The sequence below is a fragment of the Drosophila pseudoobscura genome, chromosome 3 (genome assembly GCF_009870125.1).
Source record: "Drosophila pseudoobscura strain MV-25-SWS-2005 chromosome 3, UCI_Dpse_MV25, whole genome shotgun sequence".
In the NCBI taxonomy this organism is placed as follows: domain Eukaryota; kingdom Metazoa; phylum Arthropoda; class Insecta; order Diptera; family Drosophilidae; genus Drosophila; species Drosophila pseudoobscura.
In genome coordinates, this window is record NC_046680.1 from 13,770,040 (window position 1) to 13,793,386 (window position 23,347).

Below are 23,347 nucleotides of genomic sequence, written 5' to 3' on the forward strand. Positions count from 1 at the left end.
GCCAACGAATGATGGTACCTCCGAGAGCGCGGACACATGAGAAATGCCGCAAGAGAGTTGAAATTGTACTCTCTTCGATTGGTCCCTAAGAGAGTGAAGGACAGTGGGCCAACGTGGAAATATGTGTTCTGTTCGGCTTCATGCACGAAACTTCCATCGTGTCCACTGTGCTGCGCGCTTGGCCTCAATACAGTTGGCTCGCTAACAAGTAACATTTGGCTTACAGCCTGCTATGACGTCATTACCTACATAGGCGCCCACGAAACAGGACATTCCACGGCCTGTAACGCCGCCCGCAACCAGCAACCAGCAACAGTTGACGGCTGTTATCCGAGCCCCGCCATGATTCAAAAGCTCCCGAGAGAGCAGCTGCCCGCGAGAGAGGAGCAGCTTATCCGTGGAGCCGCACGGGTATAAAAAGTCGAGTGTCCTGGCAAATGGCAAGCAGTCGAGCGAACGACTCCGTTGCGAACGCGTCCACAGAAGCTGAGTTACAGAAAAGCCACGCGTTGTCCGTTACCGTTTCCACCAGTTACCAGTTTGAATAAAAGTTCTGCGGTACTGAGTACTGAGTCCTGTGCACCTTTCGATTCGAGTGATTCGTGATTTGATTCGTGAGTGAGTCCGTGTTCCGGTACCCCTGCGGTCGTTGCCGCTGATAGAGAGAAGGAAAACCAATTAATAGAGACTTAGCCGTTGACTTTTTTCGGAGGAGGCCAGACACAATGCAGGCGGTGCACAAAACTGCACACAGCAGCAAATGGCTGATACTGTTGCTCTCAATGCTGCTCAATGCCGTAAGTCCTGGGGATTATATTTTCAATTTTCGAATTTTTTCAAATTTTCTGTTTTTGTGTTTTATGGACTGGTACAAGCTCTGCTCGCTGCTGGCTGCTCGCTGCTCGCTGCCTTCTCCCAAATTTATATTCGTATTTGTTGACGTGTGTGCGGCGGGGCATGCGATTCTGGGAAATTGCTTTTTTCGCGTTTGTACGTACCATAGACGTAAATATCTCGTTTCTCTGTTGGTCTTCTTAGCATGATTTGCTTCGAAGTGGAAAATGAGATATAATAAAGCTTTGCTGGCCAAAGGACTTATACAATTAGCAAAAGTTATCTCAAACAATACAGATGTTGTGCTTCAAGAGAGGAGTGGAAGGAGGGAAGGAATGTACGCATTCGAGCTAATAATTCAGTCAAAATATTCAAGAAATCATCCTCTGAGAACATGAGCCAACCATTTCAAAATGAGAGTGTCCACTTACCATTAATTAGATTGTCAGAAAATACGAAATTGTCGGCAGCTGCTCGGCTTGAGGCCGGGAGCCAGCAAGAGGACCAAATTGGACTCCATTTTTCAGGGCACCGTCACTTTGTAGTAATTTATATTTGCCAATGCCACGCCTCCCCCGACATTTGTCTTCTGCAACAGTTGCCATTGCGGTTGCAACCACGTCGTGGTCAGCACACTTCCGCGGTGGGGCGACAAATGCGGTACAAAAGTGCAATTTTGCAGTCTTTTGTTTTTTATTGCCATATCTGTATGTATATGGAATGCATGGAGATTTCTATTGTGCGTTGGTGGCATTTGCCGACATTTTCCAGCATTGCTGCCAGGTCCTTGATGGCCGTTCGTCATAGCTGGCTGGCCTGACTGCAAGCGAAAACTGCACTGACAAATTATTATTCTCTGGCATACGACTTTCTGTCGACCTCACAACTCAAACTATAGTCCAAAAATACTTCACAGTTTCACTGGTTTACTGGTTTAAACGGTTTAACCCCATTCGAGGGAATGCTGCTTGGAAATGAAGGAAATTGCGGTTGAGTTGCTCGCAAGTTTCTGACTTCTGGCTTCTGGCTATTCCTGAAACAATGCAGAGAGACAGCTTAAGTGCTTTTGGGATGGACAATTATTGAGCCTATTTGCGGAGAAAGTGGCATAAATACTTCCAATGCTTTCAAGGAATTTAGGTCTACTTTTAGAAACCCGAATTTACTTTGTCAATGGATATTCAATATGGAATACATAAATTTCTTAATGATAATGCACCACCACGGAAAGGACAATGACTCAGCCAGCAAATGAAAGGGAAAAGGATACGAGTGAATGAGGCAGTCGTCCTGTTGTGGGAGTGCCTCCTACATGCAGTATGCAAGATGCGCGATCTATGACGCATCACATCACCCGTCAACGTCAACCGCGAAAGCGGTACCGTGGAAAAAAGTTCTATAATTAGAACAGGCATCGATTAGTGCTGCACGCAGCGCATCATCTGCACCGAATCGATAGCAATTAAAACTGATTTCCACCCATCATGCCCATCATTCAAAGGAAACGACATCGACATCGACAGCGGAAAAATTTCCAAAGTTAATTATTTCAGGCAGGCAAAACGCGCATATCTGATGCGGATGTTCTAATTCGTTTACGCGTTTCTATCCTGAAAAATCAGAGCTCGGACAGTCCACACATAAAAATTATTTCGCAATGTCTGAAATATTTATAGACACAAATTTATTCAAAGAAGGTTCATCTTTATTTGGGAATCAGAATTATTAATACAAAGAAATAATGTTCTATGGTAACAGATCCATCTTCCATCATTTGAAAGCCCTCGCGCTTAAATATTTTGCTTTGCTAGACATTTCATCCGATTCCCTGGAACTCTGCGATTTTACAATGAGAAAAGAGGAACAAAAAAAATACTTTGTGCAAACATCGCATTATGCCAAGCGAAGGCAGGAAAATGTAATGCAAATATGTACTTAGACATGTGTATGTTCGAATGCTGGAAGGGAAATCTGGGCAACGCTGAGTCGCAGCGTGGAAAGATATCAATATCCTCTCATGTTTCGATTGCCGCGCCAGTTGTGCGTTTACATTTTCATTAAAATGCCAGAGAGTCAAATGGATTTCAACAGGGCACAATGGTAATAAATTGTACCACACCCACGAGGATGGGGCGGTGGGGATTGCCGGATGCCGGTTCATTACCTCAGCCCACATTTCGCGCCGGTATGTGCCTGGCTCTTCGCTTTGTCTATTGCCAGAGCCGAAAAATCATTTGTTGCTTTTACGCTCCAGAAAATATTCGAGAGTAAAACGAAGCACACATTCTGGTTGTTTATAATGGGTCCTTGAGATGGCCTTAAGTTGCGCGGATGCGTTTCAAATTTCTAGAATCGTCTGAGTGCTGTTTGCCTGCAGATAGGCCCCGACCATGAAAGTTATGTAAACATATTCAAATCTACACCATAGTTTTGAAGCCTCTTCTCGGCAGTTTGTTTGAGTTTCAGACTGATTCGCACTTTGCTAGCCCCCGAAAAGCGGCACAATGGAGAACTTTATTGATTATTCCATAAAGTAGTTGACACGGTCAGGGGCTATCAATTCAATCTGTGGTATTTCCATAATCAATGCAAAGGACGCCGATGCGTGGGATGCGTGTCCGTGTATGGATCCATTGTCAATGCCTGTTTGGGTTTCAGTAATTACTGCCATTGTGTGTGTGTGGATTGTTTCAGCTTTTTCATGCTCATGTAAAGCGATAAAGGGAGTTCCAAGTGGGTTTCATGGCATCCACGGGCAATTACAGAATGTCGGATGACATTTCAAACCAAATGCCAGCTGGACATTATAATAGATGTAGTGGAAATAAATGTACAGGCTTAGAATGGAAATTGAAGGGAAGGAAAAGGAATAAACATGAAAAGCAAAAACTAGGCGGCATAATGTTTTAATCGAAAAGCACTCAAAAAATTAATTATCTCCTTATATCAAAAAGGGAAATTCCTCAGCAGGAACCCCGTCCTTTTATCCTTCAATGTGAAAAACATTCCCGTAGAATACATAGCTTGGAACTTCGAACCTTTTTCTCAACTCACCTTTTTCTACAAATTCCAGCAACGCAATGCAGGGCTTGAGGCCTCTCCGCCACGACTCCGACCCTCTGTATTCCCGGGAAGGCCAGAGGCAGAGCACTTAAGTTTTAATATTGCACACAGTATTTATATAAGTAAAATAAAAGCCAAACGAAACAGCGTCATTAAATGTCCCAGGAGAGCGGACATGGGGGAGGCTGGCGAATCTGTTTGCCCGGTGGTCTGCGATAATTTGCTTGTGGCTGGACACTGGACAGTGGACAGTGGACACTGGACACTGGCGGTATACGCAGATCAACAGGCAGAAGCCAGCTTAGTGAAAGAGGGGAAAATGGGAGGTCAGCAGCCCTTAGGCTCTATGTTGAGCATCATTAAGGGCAAATGTCAACAGGACTCCTGGCCAACTTTTCCTCTGGCCATTGCAGTTCGTGCATAATCTTATGCCCAATTAGACGAGCGATGTGGGTTCGAGTTTCGAATCAATTGTTTGCCGTATCCTTTATTGGCCACGTCCTGTCGGCTTTCCTCTTACTGAGCGCATTGGGCACTTTGATGAAGTTTTCTGCTATTTGCGTATTGATTTTCTCCTCTTTGTGCCCCATGTACCAGTTTAATTGGATTTTCATTTAAGCGTCCCCGATTCGCAGATGTAAGGACATTTTGCAGGCTCATTTACGATCCAAATCCTTTTTTATTGCGGCCCTGCGGATAAATTAATTAAATATTATCGCGAAATCAGCCCCGAAAGTGTTTTTGGCTGTCAGAGGCAGACATAAAACTACCAGTAAAGTTGAGTTGACGCTGGGTTTAAAGGCAGGGGAAAGGTAATTTTGAGCATATTTTCAAGAGAGATCCGAAGCTCACAGTTTTAGCTTAAAGTATGAGGATATTCCGAATATTTCATCTCTAGAAAATGTGCGCAGAATTAGCGAATTCTGAAATGAGGCGGGAAAACTTTGTCAACGGAAAATGTTACCCTCCACCCAGTGTCCCGTTTCATTTGTCCTGCCATGAATAAAGGACCTTGGACAGGTAGCACAAGACTGCCGTGCCGCGCAGTGTATCCGCTCAACATCTAGCGTTTTTGTTCGTTTGTTTAGGAAATGCCAGCCACGCAGTGGCATGGAGACCAGATTCTGAAGGCCCCCATTCAGCGGCATGCACGACAAAAGGCCAAAATAAATACCAAATATGCGCATTGTCATTATGCGAATTATGGATATTCAAAGGAATATTTATGTACGGCATAATTCATGAATAAACACTTTAATTGCCTGGGCGTGACCAACAAATTTGCCCAAAATACACGATTTTTAAATGATTTGTTGCTCGCAAATCGGCGACCTCGCCACACTCGAATGATGCCACAATATAATACACATAGTAAATATCTCCGAAGTATATCAAATGCAGTTGACTAAACAAACACCTTCAGGGCATCATATCGAGTGCTAATAAGACATGGGCTCGGGCCTCCGGTTGCGGGTTCTGTACCAAAAGTACAGCACAGAAGCACACACGCACGAGTGCCCCCAACAGGAGGGGTTGGGGGCTGTCAATTTCTGCTGGTGATTTACGAACTGGGGCGCCGCCAGCGAGCACATCCTAGGACACATCCTGTGTGCCCTTGTTCTGCAGCGCCTGGCCCCACTTCCGCCTTCCATTCTGCACGGCGGTCCAGTTATTAAGTTCGGAAGGAAGCATTGTCTCTTGCTCCACACCCCCGGCCCACAGTTTGAGCGGAAGGCCCACACATGAGCATAAACACACACATACTCGTACGCTTAAGATATCCAGTGACTGGGAGTTATCCTTTCACATGAACGACCATTTGCCCAACAAACTGTTTCGACGTGTCTTCGCTTGTCTTGTGTACTTGCAAAGAAAAATACGTATTATGAACTTGGCTTAGATGTTCACAGACGCACTCACAGAGGCATACAAACTTTGTGCCCTCCAGATTAGACACTTTCCACTTTCCTACTAGATGTGCGGAAAGGCATTAAAGGCAATGTGACAAGCCGATGAGAGGCTTTCGATTGCCTGTTGCTCATTCCCCAATGGCGCCCCAAAGTAGACAACTAATAAAAGCTTAAGAGATCCTTTTCTTGAAGAGAGAAAAGTAGGTAATTCCGAGAACGTCTCACAGTTCCGATAGAGTCTCGAATTGTGAGCTGAGAAGTCGCACCATCCACACACGATTTCAAACTCAATTTAGCGCAAATAATTGCTGCGATTAAGTGGAAAACAGTAGACTATGTAATGGACTGCTTTAAATCCAAACCGGAAGAAGTGTTTAGCGCGAAAACCATTTGTTGATCTGGGGGATGATGTAAATGTTAAAGTGCCTACTCCTTTTCTCATCAATTCTATGCTGTTACCTTTAGGCCTTTCAGCCGCGCTCGTTTGCCGTGAGTGCCACTGATGATGTTGCAAATGTGTCGCCCTGCGAGATGGAGTCCATAATAAGTCAATTGATGAACCCCAGCCCCGAGTATCAGCTACACGTAAGTCACCTGTCCCAGCTCGTATTTGCCTGTGACGTGAAAGGATTTATTTACGCCAGTGCAGAGCAACAGCTGCACGGGCTTTGAGTTTAAATTGCTTTTCGCCATCTTCCACCTTTCCGTAGGCCTCCGCCTTGCGTAATCAGCTGAAGAACCTGCTCCGTGAGCGTCAGCTGGCCGTGGGAGAGGAGCAGCCCCTGGGTGAGTACTCGGACTACATGGAGGAGGACAAGCGCTCAGTGGCTGCCTTGGCCGCACAAGGACTCCTGAACGCCCCCAAGAGAAGCCTGGCCACCCTGGCCAAGAACGGACAGCTGCCAACCGCGGAGCCGGGCGAGGATTACGCCGATGCAGACTCCGCTGAGCCGAGCGAGCAGAAGCGTTACATTGGTAGCCTGGCCAGAGCTGGCGGATTTATGACCTACGGCAAGCGAAATGTAGGAACCCTGGCCCGCGACTTTCAGCTCCCCATGCCCAATGGCAAACGCAACCTGGCCATGGTGGCGCGTCTTCAGAGTGCCCCCAGTACCCACCGGGAGCAGCCGAAACGGAATGTGGCTGCAGTCGCCCGCTACAACTCGCAGCAGCACCACAATCAGCGCGCTGGAGCCGAGAAACGGAACTTGGGGGCTCTCAAATCATCGCCGGTGCATGGTGTGCAACAGAAGCGCGAGGACGAGGAGATGATGCTGCCCGCTGCCGCCCCCGACTATGCCGATCCCATGCAGAGCTATTGGTGGTATCCAAGCTATGCCGGGTACGCCGATCTCGACTGGAACGATTACCGTCGGGCCGAGAAACGTTTCCTAGGTAAGTGCGCGGCCGTCTTGTGGTATGCCAACAAGGGGCCTGAGTCATGCAGGGTACCTGCAACTGGTCCAACATTGCAGCTTTTTTTATATTCAGTCTAACCGGAAGACGTATTTCACAGACCGATATCGATATCGACCTCGGATAGCCGGGGATGCCACTCCTTTGACTTGTTTTCTCGAATTTTTGTTAATGCAATCAGCACCTTTACCTTGCACCCTAGCTAGCTGCTATCCGGCACCTTATTAGCACAGTTTTTGTACATACGTTTATATATATTATTCCATAAAAGACACTTCCAAGGATCCCGAGTTGTTCGGCATTGAGCATGGCAATGATGCTGAGCTCAATGACGCTGTCGCTGTTGCAGCTGCAGATGCGGATGCCGATGCCGAGGAGCCGGACACGGAGCCAGGGAATGAGCAATCGACATCGCCGCAGAAGCGTCACATTGGGGCCGTGTACCGCTCGGGCTTTCTGCCCAGCTACCGATACCTTCGCAGTACCACTGGAGGCGGTGGCGGGCGCTTTAGTCGATCAGGACGTGACGCCAGGCAATTTGTATGAGTAAATGGCGTTCGATGGTTCGATGTCTGGTCCTTAAGTGTATTTTATTTATTTATAATTCATTTCCTTGTCATGAATGTGATTGCATTTGCATCTTAATGTTTTTTGGTAACTAGAATGACCTGAGAAACTGGTTGTATTATGTTTCACGAGAAGTTCATAGCACTTGCCTGCCACAGACCCCTCATCTGCGTTCTATCGCCCGGCTACTGGCTACTGGCTACTAGTTACTGGTAGTGAATGTGTATTGAGTATGATAGACATCGATCGCCTAGTACACGTTGCATCTTATAGATTTACTGTCGAAGTTGAAAATTGTTCAAATATTTATTTGTGCTCTTTAAAACAGGAAGAATAAACCCCAAGGAGTGTTTTTCCTACACTTTTCACTTGATTATGGACTCATTTCCGTTCGCATTTTAACTTATTTCTCGGAAATTCCATTTTCTGCTTCTGACGTCCTTGCCATGGTTTCATTGGGTGTTGAGGATAACCGGCTAATTTCCGGCACATTGTCTCGTTGTTGGCTTACGCTTCATCCTCCTTAATTTCGGCAGCCTGCACTTTCAGATGTTTGTCAGATGAAAAGTTTTCAGTTGCACAAAGCCTGGGCCTTAAGCGCTTTAGTTCGAGTGCTGTCGTTGTTGGTGGAATGAAAATGTAAAAGTTAATATTGCACTGGTTTATGGTATTTTCATGGCAACGTTGAAATGTTTACCGCTTGCGCTTCACCGCTTGGGATGGGCATGCCGGAATAAAGCTTCCAAGGAGCAAGGGTATTTTTCAACAGTAACAACAATACATTTAAACATCGCGCCCACTTTGCTACTTGGTTTTTATATATATTCCCAAAAGTATGCTACGAATCTCAGCACAATAGACACTAACAATAGATGGCGCCTGCGTCGCCACCGCCTTTTTTAAAATTTGAAATTTCCCGCCATACCCATCTCTTTTTTTTGTATTCGTTGATCGTAAGAAATCTATTTGATCAATTCTGGAGATCGTGATTAGTATTTGTATTCATATTCCTTTTCATTTGTATATAAATTCACTAAAAAACTGTTTTGGTTATTAACTTAATTCAATTATTTAAATCTTACTCTTAATTGGCATGCTACGGCTAATTGGCATGACTGACTTCATCATTCACATATCTTTTGCTTAGTTTGTTTCTTTAACTAGATAAGAACACATTCTTCGTACCCTTCTTCTTGTAGTGGAGCTTGTATGAGACATGTCTACAATTTTCACATTGAGTGAATTAGTGCACTTTTCTTTATTGTACATCTGTAGACCTGTGATAGCCGTTCGGTTTAATGGATTATGGGACAAGGGATAAGACTAATTGAAATCTTCGCCCCATGCAGGTCGCGTACTACCCCCAACACGAGCGACTGCGTCAACCCGCAGCCGTTTGTAAACGCTGTTTCCTACCCAATCAACCGACGATGAATTGGAGCGGTGCTGGCATACGCGGTCGTTTTCCCCAACAATTTGAGGGCGAGTCTCCGTCTCCCAGCGCCTTTTCTGCCTACATGCGAAGCATCTCCAGCAACTCGCTGCCCACGGGATCAACGAGGAGCCTCAAGCGCCCACTTTCTCGCTCTGGTGCTCCCGTGTATCCTCCCTTCCACTCCTGGGGCACTCCGCCGCGCATTACAGCACTGCATCGACGCGAATTTCGACGCAACATGGACAATTACGAATACTAAATATCGACAATATACTCTCTATACAAATTACGCTATATCGATTACAATAATACTGTTAATGTTAATGGAACTTTAAACTCTACAGATCTAATGTAGCTCCCCAAAATTAATCCACCTACTTGGCAGGCACACACAACTACCGCCGCGAGGTGTAGGTGTAGTTGTGGGTGCCCCAGTCATCAGTACGTTGTATCTGTATCGATGTATGAATAATATCTACAAAACTGAAGTAACTGATATCAGTGCAAAGCGAAAGAACGTTTAATATCAATGCAAATCATATCGCCATTTATGATTTATACACTTGAAGATGAATATTAAATTAGTGCCAATGTCGTACCTTAGCAGGAAGTGCTAGAGTCTCAATCTAACTGGATCGATCAATCTAATATACCCTTTACCTGAGGATACCCTTTAGATGTATTCCATTTGAATTTCTCTCTCCCCCGTCAGTATTTGATGTGTATATGACAATAACGATTCCCTTACTAAAAACAATATATATGGGAAAACTGCTTAACGACAATAAAACTTCGGTGAATATCTTATATAATTATATCAATATACACGTAAACAAATACATAATACATATATGTACTTCGGACAATAAAAAATAATGATATTGACAATAAAACGATGAACTATTTCAAATATTTCGAGTATTTTATTTGAAAAGGTCCCTGAAACAAAAAAAAAAACATATTCACTGTGCGTAATTATAAGTCTGATGTTGTCAATAATTAACATATATGTTTCAACTCAAAATATTCCAAATTCAGAAGGTTCGAAAAACTGTATTTAAATTATCAAGTACTATTTACTTCGTTTATATATTATATGTATGTAAAATATCCACGGAAGCAGAGAGTTCGCTCTGGTGGAAGTACGCGTAGCATTAAAATATCAAAGTTATATACACAATATATATATATATACGTATATGAAATACCAATCTAATAAATATATATACATATTACTGGTTTGATCCTACACTAATGATCCAGAACTGTGTCCTATCTGAATGGGAGGATTCAACAGGCCAGACGATGCGGGAATCGTCCTTGAATGGGTAGGTATCCATAACTTGTGAATTGTCAATTAAAAATACCCTTTATGCATACCATTTGTAAATTCACTTCTATGTCATTTATTAAAAATATATTTTTTTATTTTTATGCTTTTGTTTATGTTGAACAATATCGCGTCACGTTTAGAGTATAAAAATAAATATGTATATCTATGTGTATAGACTGCTTAAATAGAAACACGTTACCAGCCTTAATGCGCCTCTAAAAGCCATGTAATTCACATGTAGTAAGCGGACTAATCCTAAATTATAGCCAAGCCAATATTTTCCATATTCACGTTCACGGTGCATTGTATAAATAGTTGTCTAACGCTTACATGTGCCTCTGCCTCTGATAATTGAAATGCATAAAACTGACACGAAAGTCGGAGTCGAATGGGGTTCGGTTCGTCGGAGTGTCGTCACCGGCGGATCCATTAACTCATGACCAGTACTTGGCCTGACCCTGCGCCGGCAACGGGTGATTGTATGCAGCGGCCGCTGCTGCATTCCCATGTGCCGCTGCTGCGGCATAATCGTTGAGCTGGTGTTGGGCCACGTGGGCATTATAGTTGGCTGCTGCCACAGCCGACTGGTTGAGATGGTATGCGGCCTGCGACCAATTCGAGGGCGATTCCAGCTTCGAGTAGTTGTCGCTTAAGTGCAAGGAAGGCGAGATCTTTGATACGCTATCGGCGGTTAGCTTGGAGAAGTCATCGATGGACAGCTTGGAGTAGTCTGCATTGGGAAGACAATGAATGTTTATAAAGGGTCGTAAGAAACACATTTGTTCTGTTCATGTACCTTGGTGATAGTAGTTTTGACTGGCAAAGTGTCCGGGCTGTGCAAAACCTCCAGGGAATCCGTGCTGGGCCGCACTTTGGACCAGGTCGTAGCCACCCATTTGCGTGTGATGATGCGCCGCCGCCGCTGCAGCTGCTGCACTGTGGTGTGAGCTTGGGGCATGAGCGGAATGATGAACCCCATCGTTAAGGCTTGCCCCATTGGCGGTGGTCCCTGCAGCCGGACTGTAGCCGGCCATTGAGCCAACGCCGAGAGGACCGAAGCCGAGCGGAGCCGTAGCTCCGCTAGGACCAACACCCACTCCAACTCCAACTCCCACACTGGCACTGCCACTGTTCATTGGCGAAAGACCGGAACTTGATCCGCCAGAATGCTTGCGCAGACGAGCCCTTCGATTGGAGAACCAGACTTGGATGCGGGCCTCGGTCAGGGCTGTGGTTTGGGCCAGCTCCTCCCTGGTGTAAACGTCCGGATACTGCGTGCGAGCAAAGGCCCTTTCCAGGGCCTCCAGTTGCTCAGCGGTGAAGGTGGTGCGGGAACGTCGCTGCTTGCGTTTCAGCGGAATCCCAGGCTCAGACTCCGTGTCACTAATATCCGAATCGCGGCCTGGAATCGGATGGGAAAGTTATCATCAGCGGGAACTCGGCTCTTTATTGAAAGGCAACTAAAATTATGAACGCCTCGTAAGAAGCCATACGATTCTCCACGGCCATTGTCTTCCGACGAAACTGAATCATATATGTGGTGTGGTTCGATCTTCGGATCCACCGCGTAGGGCCACCGACGTGGATCGCGGCGATCGTGTGACCCCCAGCACAAAGATCAGTACAAAGTCATAGCTCCATATAAATGGGAGTCGACGTTCAATGCGCGCCATTGCATATTAATTGAAATGTTAGGGAGCGCAACAAATCTGTCAAAAGCCACCGACAATCACACAGAAGGCAGCACACAGAAGATGACGCGATCGGAGGGTGGAGGGCGAGCTGCCGCGACTGTGGCGAGGGCGTATCCGCAGGCAGCTCGTAAAAGTCACAGCACTTGACAAGTGACACAATATATCATATTACACAAGAAGATGATCGGCAAGTTGTCAGCGGCCATGGAGGAGTGCGCCAATTAACTTCGGCATCTGTTTACGAAAGGGAAAACGCCGCCGTCATTGGCAATCGGGCTTGAAGCGCGGCGTGTGGCACACCAGAGCCATGCCAAATTATTTGGAGAGCTCATTACACAATAAACTGAGTTTTCAAGGCGGGGCGGAGTCACAGCCATGCCGTGCCGGCTTAGCATCAAAGCGGAGAAACTATCGCCCATAATCGGAATTATTCAACAAGATCACAAGCTCATTTTTCAGAAGGAACACAACAGGGACAGGGCCGTGCATGTCTTTCCCACAATCCTGCGGTGTATTTTATGCGTGTGGGTGCCGATGAGCGGAAATACCTTTTAGTCCGATCAAATGGATCGTCCTTCGACCTGAATGCAAACGTATTTTAATGTTCATATTGTGTGCTTGTGGTTGTGGGGATCCCTAAGAACGCTGACCTTTTTCTGCTGCGGTCACTGTTCGAGTCAATCGTTTCCGGTCTGTCAAGTGAAATTATTAATTGACTCAACAGCTAAGGTGGATTTCCTGTATCCTTAGTCATGTGATTAATATGAATTTATAGAAAATGGGAAGTACAACTGAGATCTTTTGATAGGATGGAATCATTTCAAGATTTACTTAACTGTCGCTTTGATTTGATATAACCAAAGTTCGTACCTTTTCAATTCCTAATGTTTTAGCTTTGCAAAAGCTAAGTAAGGCTTATATTTGTACGGGACAATCCCAAAATTTTAAACCAACTTTCGGCACGCTTATAAGCATCTCGGACCCTCACGGGCCACACCCAAAATCCCCTCAAGCGAAACCGCCGAAGCGAAGAAACCTCGGATCGCGGAACGCCCACAGTTTAGTGAGGTCTCTGGTTTTTGGTCTCTGTTGTCTGGTCCAATAAAGAAATCGAAAAGTTCACATGCGTATTAAGTAGAAACGAATGGATATGAATGATAAAATACAGAAGTCGCACTATTAATCTTTCAACACACGAAACAATAAAACTTAATTATACGAAATAAGAGGAGTCGATGCAGAAGCCATGGAAGCCATGGAGAAGCCATGGAAAGAAGACAAAGAGAAACGGGTTCGGGAAACGACACCAAAGCAAAGGTGGAAGGTAGAAAAATCAATTAGTTTTTTAATGTTAAACATTTTATTAATTTGTTGTTACTTGCCCATTAATAATGCTCGTATTCGTATACCGAAAAGAGAGCCCACCAGAGAGAGGAAAAAGTCCAGCAGCGCTCGAAACAAAGGCCCTTTTATCATTTTGGCACCAGCTCCGACAACGGCTCCCCGGCACCACTCTGGCTACCGTGGTGCTGCTCTGTCTTTCGGTTTTGGGGGCTTTCTTTTTGGTGACTGGACCCAGTGGAAAATCGACTGGGGGCTCTGGCTCCAAGCTTTGATAAATTACTGCGGCTTCGTAATCGGGGAAGGGTATTCCATCATGTTTGACGACGCGTCATTTCAAGTTGCAGGCAGCAGGTAGGTACTTCAGAGGGACCTCAGTGAACCGACTTGCCTCCTGCTGCCTTGTGTGGTCGAATAAAATGAACTTGAGGCAAAGTGCAAAAGGCAAACGGGGCAGGGCAACTTTTTATATTATTTTCCATTTTTTCATTTCTATTATTGGAGACCAATCACTTCTGATGGACAATTGCAGCATGACCTTTGTCGGAGTTGTGGCAAAGATCAATCTGCCTTTGGCTATTATCTTATTCGAGCTCATATCATCAATCAACAATCTTGACACTGGCCCTACCATTTAAATTGGTGCATCTGATGGGGAAGTCTTTGGGGCTGCAGGCAGATTCAAACTGCAATTGAAAAACAATTCTTAAATAACGTTTCCTACACTGCCTCGCCGCGGAGAGGGGCCCAAACTGTCAGCTGTCAGTGCGAGACACGCGCCTGCTCTGTCGCCGAACATCAGATTTGGGATTTGAAAAATCTTGGGGCCATACGACATGGACTGGGGCATGGCTGAAGGGGCCGGCCAACTGGACCCAACTCAGCTCGGTTCAGTTCAGTCGGATATGTTATTTTTTAAGTCTTCAGATTCATGTCAGCAAAAGGATTACAGGAGCTTTAAAACTTATGCCGCTTTTATGTTTAACAAGCTCTGAACTGAGCTGAGTTGGGAGTATGGACGCATGTACCTGTGTATTTTATGTGGAATATTTGAAATTTATAAAAATTATAACACGAGTATAGTTTCAAAATGAAGAAGAGGTTCGAATAGACAGTCGGCTTAGTTCTGAAGACCGTATAATTATATGAACATCCAATTATTGCTTAAATGCTTGCATCGCATATATTAATATTCCACCGATATAAAGTATCCACAATTTATGCTCTCAGCGCCCTCGCAATGGGAAAGCCATTTCGATTCCAACCCAAAATCGAAATACAAACGAGTGGACAACTAAATACTCCCATCAGAAGCCCATTTAAACTAATTTACAAAAGTCGTCGAGCCTTCGAGATGGCGGAGAGGAACATGAGACCAAAATTAGTTATAATCATAATCCGGCGGCAGAAGAAACGAAATCGTCAAGGGATTCGAACTTGGGGTCAGAATGAAACTAATTTAAATAACAATGAATACAAACACTTGATCAAAACAAATCCCAGATGATGCCCAGCTCGGCAAAGGCACCAACAGAAAGACAGTGGAAAAGAGCACAATTGTGAGTTTCAAGGAGAAAGAGACAGACAGGGAAGAGTGAAAGAGAGAGAGACACAGAGAAGTCGGTTAAAGTGTGATAATGCGTTAATAAAATATTTTGTAACTCATCAACACGAAAGATGGACTCGGGGGGGGGGCGCAACAGTGCTCCGACGGCGGCAGAAAACAGACAAGAGTCAGGGCTGAGATGATCAGGGCCACAATGAGATCAAACAGAACGCACCAGGACACCCTGGTGGGCATTAAAGATGCCGCCCAAGATCGGTGCATTTGAAGTCAAAGCGATGCTTTTGTTACGTTGACACTTTTTTCGGGCATGAACGATTTTAATGGGTTTTCAAGTCGAACAAATGAGCCAACCACGGGACCAGGCCATATGTGTGAGCGAGGAGCGGAAGGGGCAGGGGCAGGGGCAGGGTCAGTGCTGCGGGGTTATAGACCGCACGCACATGCATATGGTAGGGCCAGAGCCGGAGCAGGAGCAGGATATTTTTGCGCAATCACCAAGAAGCCGAGCTCTTCCTCGCCGTGCAATCATTTGTCATGTGACACTGCAAGAATGCGGCACTCTCTTGCCGTCTCCCTCGGCTTCCCGTGGCGATGCATTAGAGAAGGTGTGACCCGAGCTCCTATAACTGGATTCCCTTGGGCGGCGTCCGTTTGTCTTCGTCAGCCATTGCGATCTTGAAGTTTTTTCGTTTTTTTTCGCAAATAATTGAACCTGTTTGTATTTGGACTTGGGCAGGATCTGCCCTCGCACCGCTGCCGCTTTGTCTGGTCCTGGCCATCGAGCTGGGGGCATGTACAATATATTTTGTAAATATCCCTGGCCATTCCCACGGCGGCCTCTCTTGATGCCATTGTTCTATCCACTAATTGCCACAAGTGTTGGCCTCGTCTTTTCTTCTCTCTTTCTATCGTTGACTTCTTGTCGGTGTTTTGGCATTTGATTTCTTTGTGTAGCCCTACTTTCTTTCTTTGAGTGGGTCGAGCTGTGCATTCCCAGGGCTAAATAATACAAATCGCACGCGTATTTATAAGGCAAGCGGCTTGACTTTGACTCTTGCCTTCGAGATCAGTCATCAGACAGCTTGGCTATTGTCGGAATATTTGGCGAGGGCGTAGCGAACGTTTAGCGGTCTTTTTTTATTTTGTTGTGCCTTCAGTGGGGCGGGCAATCAATATTTATCAAGCTGCAGTTTCCCGAGAAGTCCAGGGAAAAATCGACCTTTAGTTAGAGCTGAATTACAAGGCAGATACATATATGTCTGTGCGGTACTCCTGTGGAGGCCTGCTCGAACATCGTTTGCCAGATTTGTATAATAATCAGGTTGGGCATTAGTGAATTGATGTCTTACCTTCTGCCAGAGCTTTTCCGACTTAATTCTATTTTAATTGGTATTTAGATGAGGGCTGTATCGGCATCTCTCAAACGCCATCAATGCTCTTAATAACGTGTTTAGTTGACTCATTTTGTTAGCTTTGCTCACAAATGTATTGATTTTTTTTTTGTTCATCAAAAATTATAACAGCATTTTTGTCACCGACGTTTCTTCGGTAGCCCCCGCACAATTTTCTTTTTTTGGGGTATTTTAAGCTATTATTTGATACTCCAAGTCTTTTCATAGTTTTTTCGGTTTACGAAAGATGAAAGCGAGCCGCCGATAAACGCAGTCAGCGACAATGAGCCATCAAAGCCGGGGAGATGGTCGTTGGTGGGGGCTGTGGAAGGGGCAGTGCAGGCAGGGGCTGGGTCTGGGTCTGGGCCTGGGCCTGGGTCTGGGACACGGACGTGTCCCTATAAATTGTACAAAATCCAAATCAAACGAAATTATATGCGAAATAAAAGATGAAGCAACATATTTAATAATGCATAATTTTATTTTCGGTGTCTTCAGGTGAGGGCCAGAAATCATTCAGTCGCCGGCAAAGAAGGCGTTGATTACAGGCACCGGCACCGACTTTGTTATCCCAGGTCCCAGATCCCAGAGATTCCAACGCAGTCGGGGTCTGGCCAGTTGCATCTTCGGATGTGTCTCTGCGATGCCGGTTCCGATTGGGGTTCTGATTGTGGCTCGAGGACGGGTAGATGGCTACTCTTGCTGGACGGCCGTAATAATGGTCCGAGGCCTGGCTATCCCCATGGATGGAGATGCGGACAGAGGAATCAATTATGATGGGAGGGCGTGAGCTTATTATACGCTTCGACAACATAATGACCACTTTGCGGCAGGGTTATATAGATTATGCTTAGTACATAATTAATGTTCGTCGAGCTCGGCGAAAGCTCAAATGGGTTATGTAAACAGGTGCTGAGAGAAGAGCTCCAACTTGAACGTAAAGTGTGGAGGTCAGACTGTCAGGTCATTCCTTAAATTCAAATTTTAGCCACCCTTCGCTCAGAAATCCACCTGATGTCCCACCGGCACATCCGAGCATTTCTCTCGGCATTTAGCAAACACCAAAAAGGAAATATAAACAACATGACTTCGTTTCAAGGCAACGGAAACCCCTTAAAATTTGTGTGTTATTCATTGCATGAATGCGGCCTGCACTCATTCAGAAGGACAACGTCAAGGTGACAACTAAGGGTTTCGCCCTCTGAGCCATTGTGAGGCGGGATCTCTGTTGTGACAGGCGGACGAGGCCGGCAAAATATCACAGAGTGTCGGCAAAATTAACAATTGCCAAAAACCTGATCACAAAATTTCGTCTGCCGGCCCTAATGAAAAAAAATCATCCAAGTACAGTGCTCTCAGTGTTACAGTGTTCGTCTAATGATGCATCGGGAGATCATACAAAATAATTTTCTACTCAATTTCCAACCAACAGACACCGCTTTGACCCCGCCGATCGTTTATCGAATGACTTTGCATATTTAGTGTGATTATTGGCTCTGCTCAAAGTGTGAGGGTCGGAAAGGGAGAGAAAGATGAGATCTCACGCAAGGCAAGGCAGGGCAAGACAAGGCAGTGGAAAGCGGTGTTATTAGCTGGGACTGGGACTGGGACTGGGACTGGATCTGGCACTGGAACTCGGTCTGGGTCTGGGTCTGGGTCTGTGCTTGGGCTGTGCTGTGGAAAAAGAATCTGGAATCTTGTGTACTTTTGATTCTCAGGTGTCATCATCTATACCTATTTCGGTTGTGTATAGCCAACAAGCGATCGAGATCGTTATCGTATGACCGCAGAGCGGTCTATTGTAGTATTTTTCCCCTTTCTGAGCGGCTTTGAGTTAAGTTTAAGTCGCTCGTTCTAAGACGATCAAAGCAATGTTGCCGACACAAGTTTTGTTGATTTGAGCTACAAATGATTTGATGATGATTTTCCGAAATTATGAAATAAATGATCGTTGGTTTACCCATCCACATTCCCAAATTGGTTTCTCTATCATGGCCATATTGCTCTTGCTTACCGCCAAGTATTCCGTGTATGGTGTAGTCCTTGCGACCGTCTTCGCTGCCGCGATCGTTTCCCCTCAACAGGCGGCTGATGGACGACGTTGATGGTGGATCCGCGAAGCCCTCCTGTAATCAACAAATAAAGTTTTCCGATTAGACGTGAGTTTAAAGTTCGATCCATAATGAGCATCGTAAATCACACAAATCAAATCCAATTAAGATAAGCGAAGGCCGGCTAAATAGCTACTTTTTTGTTTGGCTACTGTTGACCCGATAATATATGCCTGTAGGGCATACCCTGCACAGATGCTGGGCATCTTGGGTACAATTTTGAGAGCTCTGACATTAATGCTACAGTTGCTGGGCAGCTCTTTGTGTTTGGACAATTTTCATGTAGCTGTCTTTCTCGCCCCTCCACTTCGCCCCATCTTGGTCGTGTAATCCAATTAGGGAAATGTCAGGCCCAGAGTTAGGCCAGGCATGAGAATTTATCTCTACCCGATGCCGTTTGCCCTGCCCGTGTCGCGTGTTGCATTAAGAGGCGAGACAAGTGTTGAGATTTGATGAAACTGTAGAGAGAAGAATGCGGCGGGAAAACAAATTGCGTCGGGAGATGGGCCGACGTGAAGTTAATCTCTCAGGTGCAAAGTTAAGCTCTTTCCTTCCTTGACATGATTTCCTTGAGTAGTACGCAAGTTTCTGTTCGAAATACCTACAGACAATATGTTATCGCGCAGAATAACTGATCTGATGCTACCCCTTTTCTTCGGGAAACCCTAAAACAGATCCCGAAATCAATTCGAAATCGGAACAAACCAATTCCTCATTCTAAGCCACCGAAAGCTGTCAGTTTTCATTAGAGCAACATGTCGACTTCAACCTTAACTCCAGGTTGCAGCTAATCGCTGCAAGACGAAGCGCAACTGTGCGACGCGCCATCAGATCGGGAGGGAGAACAGACTCAGTACTGGATTCGTGGTACTTGGATACTGGTTACTGGTTGCTGGTTGCAGGAGGTCTGGAGCCAGTCGGTTGCTCAAATGGAGTGGCATGTGCCGCAAACATTTTCATGATTAATAATAACATTTTTCCACTGACGAAATGATCATGACTCTCTCGCTCTCTCTCTCTCTCTTGGGGCTTGTGGCTAATTCTTGAACAAACAAAGGTGGCATAACTGGCACCTCATAGACAAGACAGGGACCAGACCAGACCAGACAAGACAAGACGCCGAGCACGGAAACCGAAACTGACATTTTGTCCAGTCTGGAACGGGGCACGGGTACGGGTTGTACGAGTATGTAGCTTCGGACGCCGTGGGCTGTCTGGTTAGCTCTGGCTACCGACTCCTATTTCTATTGAATGTGTCATAAATACAACAACAGAAATGTGTTTTGATTTTCAACTGGACTTTGTTACGTTATTTATGAGTGTGGTGGGGCTGCCACTGGGGCCTACCCTACCCTACCCTACCCTATCGTACCGTACCGAGCCGGTTGTCCAACTGGAATGTGTGACGGCTTATCTTGTAGCAACTGACAACTGGATCCCAAACCCAATTTCAATTCCAAACTCAAACCCAAGCCCAAGTCCATTCCAAACCGATCTCGGTCCCGATCTCGATCTCGAACTCCAACTCGAACGAGCCCCCGACTGCGAGATACATTTTTGCCTTCTCTCTTGGATTCTGCCTTAGCCGTTTCAATTGAAATTTAATTAATTAGTTGACAGTTGGATTGACACTTGACTGCGCTTTATTCCTGGGCATATCGTATAGAAATATTTATCTACATATTTGTGTATTAATTCCCTTCTGCGATCGTATTTTTTTGGGGCTGCGCTAGCGTCTGGCTTGAGTGACAGGTGTAGTCTGTAGTTTTTAATTAATCGAGTTTCTTGGAAGTCAGCAGTTTGTCAGCGAGAGTGGGGAACCATTTGCCTTCATCAGCGTGCAACAAACTGCGAGCACTTCCACGACAATACCAGTGGGCAGTAACTACCAGTAAAATCAATCACGATCATCGATGGATACACTGCCTCCAACCAAATGGTATCTGTGCAGACAGGGACAGGAGGGGGGGGGGGGGGGGCACACAAAGAGAGAAATCGAGATAAGTTATAGAGCAAGAGAGATGCCGATAGCGCATTCTAATTCAGCGTGAAGCGCACCTGGAGGCTGTTTTTACGCCTACTGCACACACAGGGTGCATCTGACAGATACAGGACGGTGCAGTGATGCAACCAGCGATGCAATTGTGTGCGTGAGCGATATCTGGCCCGATCATATCGATGGTCGCCCGAATCGGTATCGCCACATAAAGTGTAACTAATTGCGGCTTCAAATAAAGAGCAGGCCGGCATGAGCCGCCAAAAGGGGCTGGCGCATGAATATGCGAATACAATGTATCTCTCATCCTCTGTGCATATAAACTTGCCGAAAGGCGAAAAACGACTCCAAGACAGCCGTCATCGGGCCATCCATCCATCCATCCATCCATCCGTCCATCCATCCAAACGGGGATCCGAGGTGGTGCCCTGCCAAACATCGAGACAGTTGGTCTGCTCTGGGAGTCGGATGTCCATGAATAAGCTATATTGGCGTAGATTCAGCTCCGTCTCCATTGACTTTGCTTTCCGCTTGCCTGATTCAAGTGTGTTTCTGTGTGTGTTTTTTATCTTCCATAAAGTTTAACGCTAATTTGTGGAAAAATAATGGCAGAGCATGTGCGATTGTGACGAGGTGTTTGGGTTTTTTCGGCTTTGATTTTCAGGTTGACTGTGTGAAATGGTTGAAAGAGGGCAAGGGGACAGACACTCCACTCCGTACAAGTTTTTTGTTTGATTTTTAAATCGTCCATTAAAACGTGACATGAATTAAGTTTAGCTGGTGGGCTGACATCACAAATAAGCGAATAACCTGCCGAAGGTACACTGAGGGGTCGAAGGACCGAAACATCTTACTGATGGTAAAGAAAAATCCCAAATCAAACCCATTTTCTTTGAGTGTAGGCGTTAAGTAGGTTGACTACAGCCTGATATTACCTGATTCCTTTTTTCTTGGCGCGTCAGGCCGGAAGTTTGGAGCGATGCCTCAAAGCCAAAAGGCAAGATAAATATATGTATTTTTTTCGCACCTTGTTGCCTCCAGGATGAAAGACAATCGATGCCGACAAGGAGACAACAAAAACAGCGACAGCATCTGCCACAGCCTACTCTTTATGGTTTAATCGATTTCTTAACGGTATGGGTGGCATGCGAAAATTTGTCGTCGCCGTTGTACAACAAATTTGTCAATGGGCGGCCAAGTTCAAAATCGATCCTGGGGCCATTTGTGCCAGCAGCCGGCATATGCAAAGACCGGACCGGAGAAATGTCACCGGCAACGTGCCACAACAAAGACAGCGGGCGGCCCGAGTCTGCCACGTGACTTTTCGGAAAACGGAAGTAAACGACCGGCGAATGGTCTTTGCGAATCAGTTGGTATTGGTGCATCTCTTGTCCGCACATAATGCCCATGCGACCATGCGGTTATGGCTACTGGTGGGCCTAGCAAAAGTCCTTGGACCCTTTGTTTTGGCACATTTTATTGCCTCCTGTTGTCGTGCTGGTGCAGGTGTCTGTAAGCCACCGTGTAACTCACCTTGATCAGCTTCTCTCGTATCTCCCAGCTGAATATGCCGGGATTCTCCTTTCGCAGCTCATCGATCCGTGTCTCGATCTCGGGCGAGGTCACCTTGGGCTTCGATCCGCCTATGACCCCGGGCCTAATCGAGCCCGTCTCCTGATAACGGTTTAGAATCTTCGACACACATCCATGCGAGACGCGCAACTGGCGGGAAATCACACAGGGACGAACGCCGCTGGCCGCCATTTCCACGATCTTCAGGCGAATGTGATTGGGCAGCGGTCGACCATTGATAAAGACTCCTCCGAGTTGGTTAACGCGACCTTGTCCTGTAAATGGGAAAGAGCCAAACATAAAGTATATGTACAAAGCGGAGTTCAGTCTTTTGGCAAAATACCATTTGCGATTGCTTGATTGTAATCCCATTAAATGTGAAAAAGACTACGAATATGTCCCAGCTATATTTAGAGTGTGTCGAAGGGGACTTAACTTCTTTTGGTAGGTGATAAGCCCGCCCGTTAGCTTACCTTGAAAGGGATAGCCCGAAAATAGAGGCCGCAGGGAGTTGGCGCTAGACATATCCATATTTGTCCGAATTGTCCAAATCCAACTGCTTATAGAATAACTTATGAACTAAATCGATGCTGCACTGCACAATCAAACTGGCTATCACATGCGAAGTGGCCGAAGGGCTCCACCGCGTCAACAAGAAAGAAGTCTGCCACATGCGATTTCCGATTCCCGTTCCGACGGAAGTTTGCGACTCTCAGCCCGATAGCGTGATAGCGTGATAGCGGCGACAATCCAGCTCGGCGCAACGTGAGTTTTTCTTGGAATTACGCGCGCTTCGGCGATCAAACAGCACGAGACTTGCAAAGCAACTAAAGAGAAGCGCGAGCATAAATTAACGGAGGCCGGCCGGGACCGGGTGACGTCGACGACTACAACGGGGAGACGGACGAACAATGAGATCGCTCCATAAACTGGTTTCCCACCACCACTGGTGCGGACGGCGATGGAGATGGAGATGCTGGCGAGGAGGGAGAGGGAGAGGAGAGCGAGAGTAGCTTTCGCGCCCGCCCTTTCTGTGTTTGCTGCCTGCTCGGGCGCCACACCAATATGGCAACGATCAAAAAACTTCAGTGTGCGACCGAGAGGGAAGACAGAGTGC

At 46.0% G+C, this 23,347-nt stretch overlaps 2 protein-coding genes across 5 annotated transcripts; one reads left to right on the top strand and one right to left on the bottom strand.

Annotated features, from left to right (window-relative positions):
* The first annotated feature begins 416 nt into the window (after positions 1 to 416).
* Positions 417 to 10,460, top strand: Nplp1 (Neuropeptide-like precursor 1). Of its 3 annotated transcripts, none has more exons than XM_001361110.4 (5): positions 417 to 797; positions 6,273 to 6,392; positions 6,518 to 7,202; positions 7,495 to 7,763; positions 9,140 to 10,460. In XM_001361110.4, the coding sequence occupies exons 1-5, from the start codon at positions 726 to 728 to the stop codon at positions 9,482 to 9,484; spliced, it is 1,491 nt and encodes a 496-aa protein (XP_001361147.3). In that variant the 5' UTR covers positions 417 to 725; the 3' UTR covers positions 9,485 to 10,460. The 3 variants fall into 3 exon arrangements, with proteins under 3 accessions (XP_001361147.3, XP_015040046.2, XP_004444259.2); XM_015184560.2 differs by having other exon boundaries at positions 7,495 to 7,769; positions 9,140 to 9,259; XM_004444202.3 differs by lacking the exon at positions 7,495 to 7,763 and having other exon boundaries at positions 419 to 797; positions 9,140 to 9,319.
* A 142-nt stretch (positions 10,461 to 10,602) lies between these two features.
* On the bottom strand, positions 10,603 to 23,145 carry gsb-n (paired box protein gooseberry-neuro). Of its 2 annotated transcripts, XM_001361111.4 has the most exons (5): positions 22,704 to 23,145; positions 22,192 to 22,505; positions 18,566 to 18,677; positions 11,355 to 11,960; positions 10,603 to 11,288 (listed from the first exon to the last, which is right to left on the bottom strand). In XM_001361111.4, the coding sequence occupies exons 1-5, from the start codon at positions 22,759 to 22,761 to the stop codon at positions 10,993 to 10,995; spliced, it is 1,386 nt and encodes a 461-aa protein (XP_001361148.1). In that variant the 5' UTR covers positions 22,762 to 23,145; the 3' UTR covers positions 10,603 to 10,992. The 2 variants fall into 2 exon arrangements, with proteins under 2 accessions (XP_001361148.1, XP_015040047.1); XM_015184561.2 differs by lacking the exons at positions 18,566 to 18,677; positions 22,192 to 22,505; positions 22,704 to 23,145 and adding an exon at positions 13,635 to 14,379.
* Between the last annotated feature and the right edge of the window lie 202 nt (positions 23,146 to 23,347).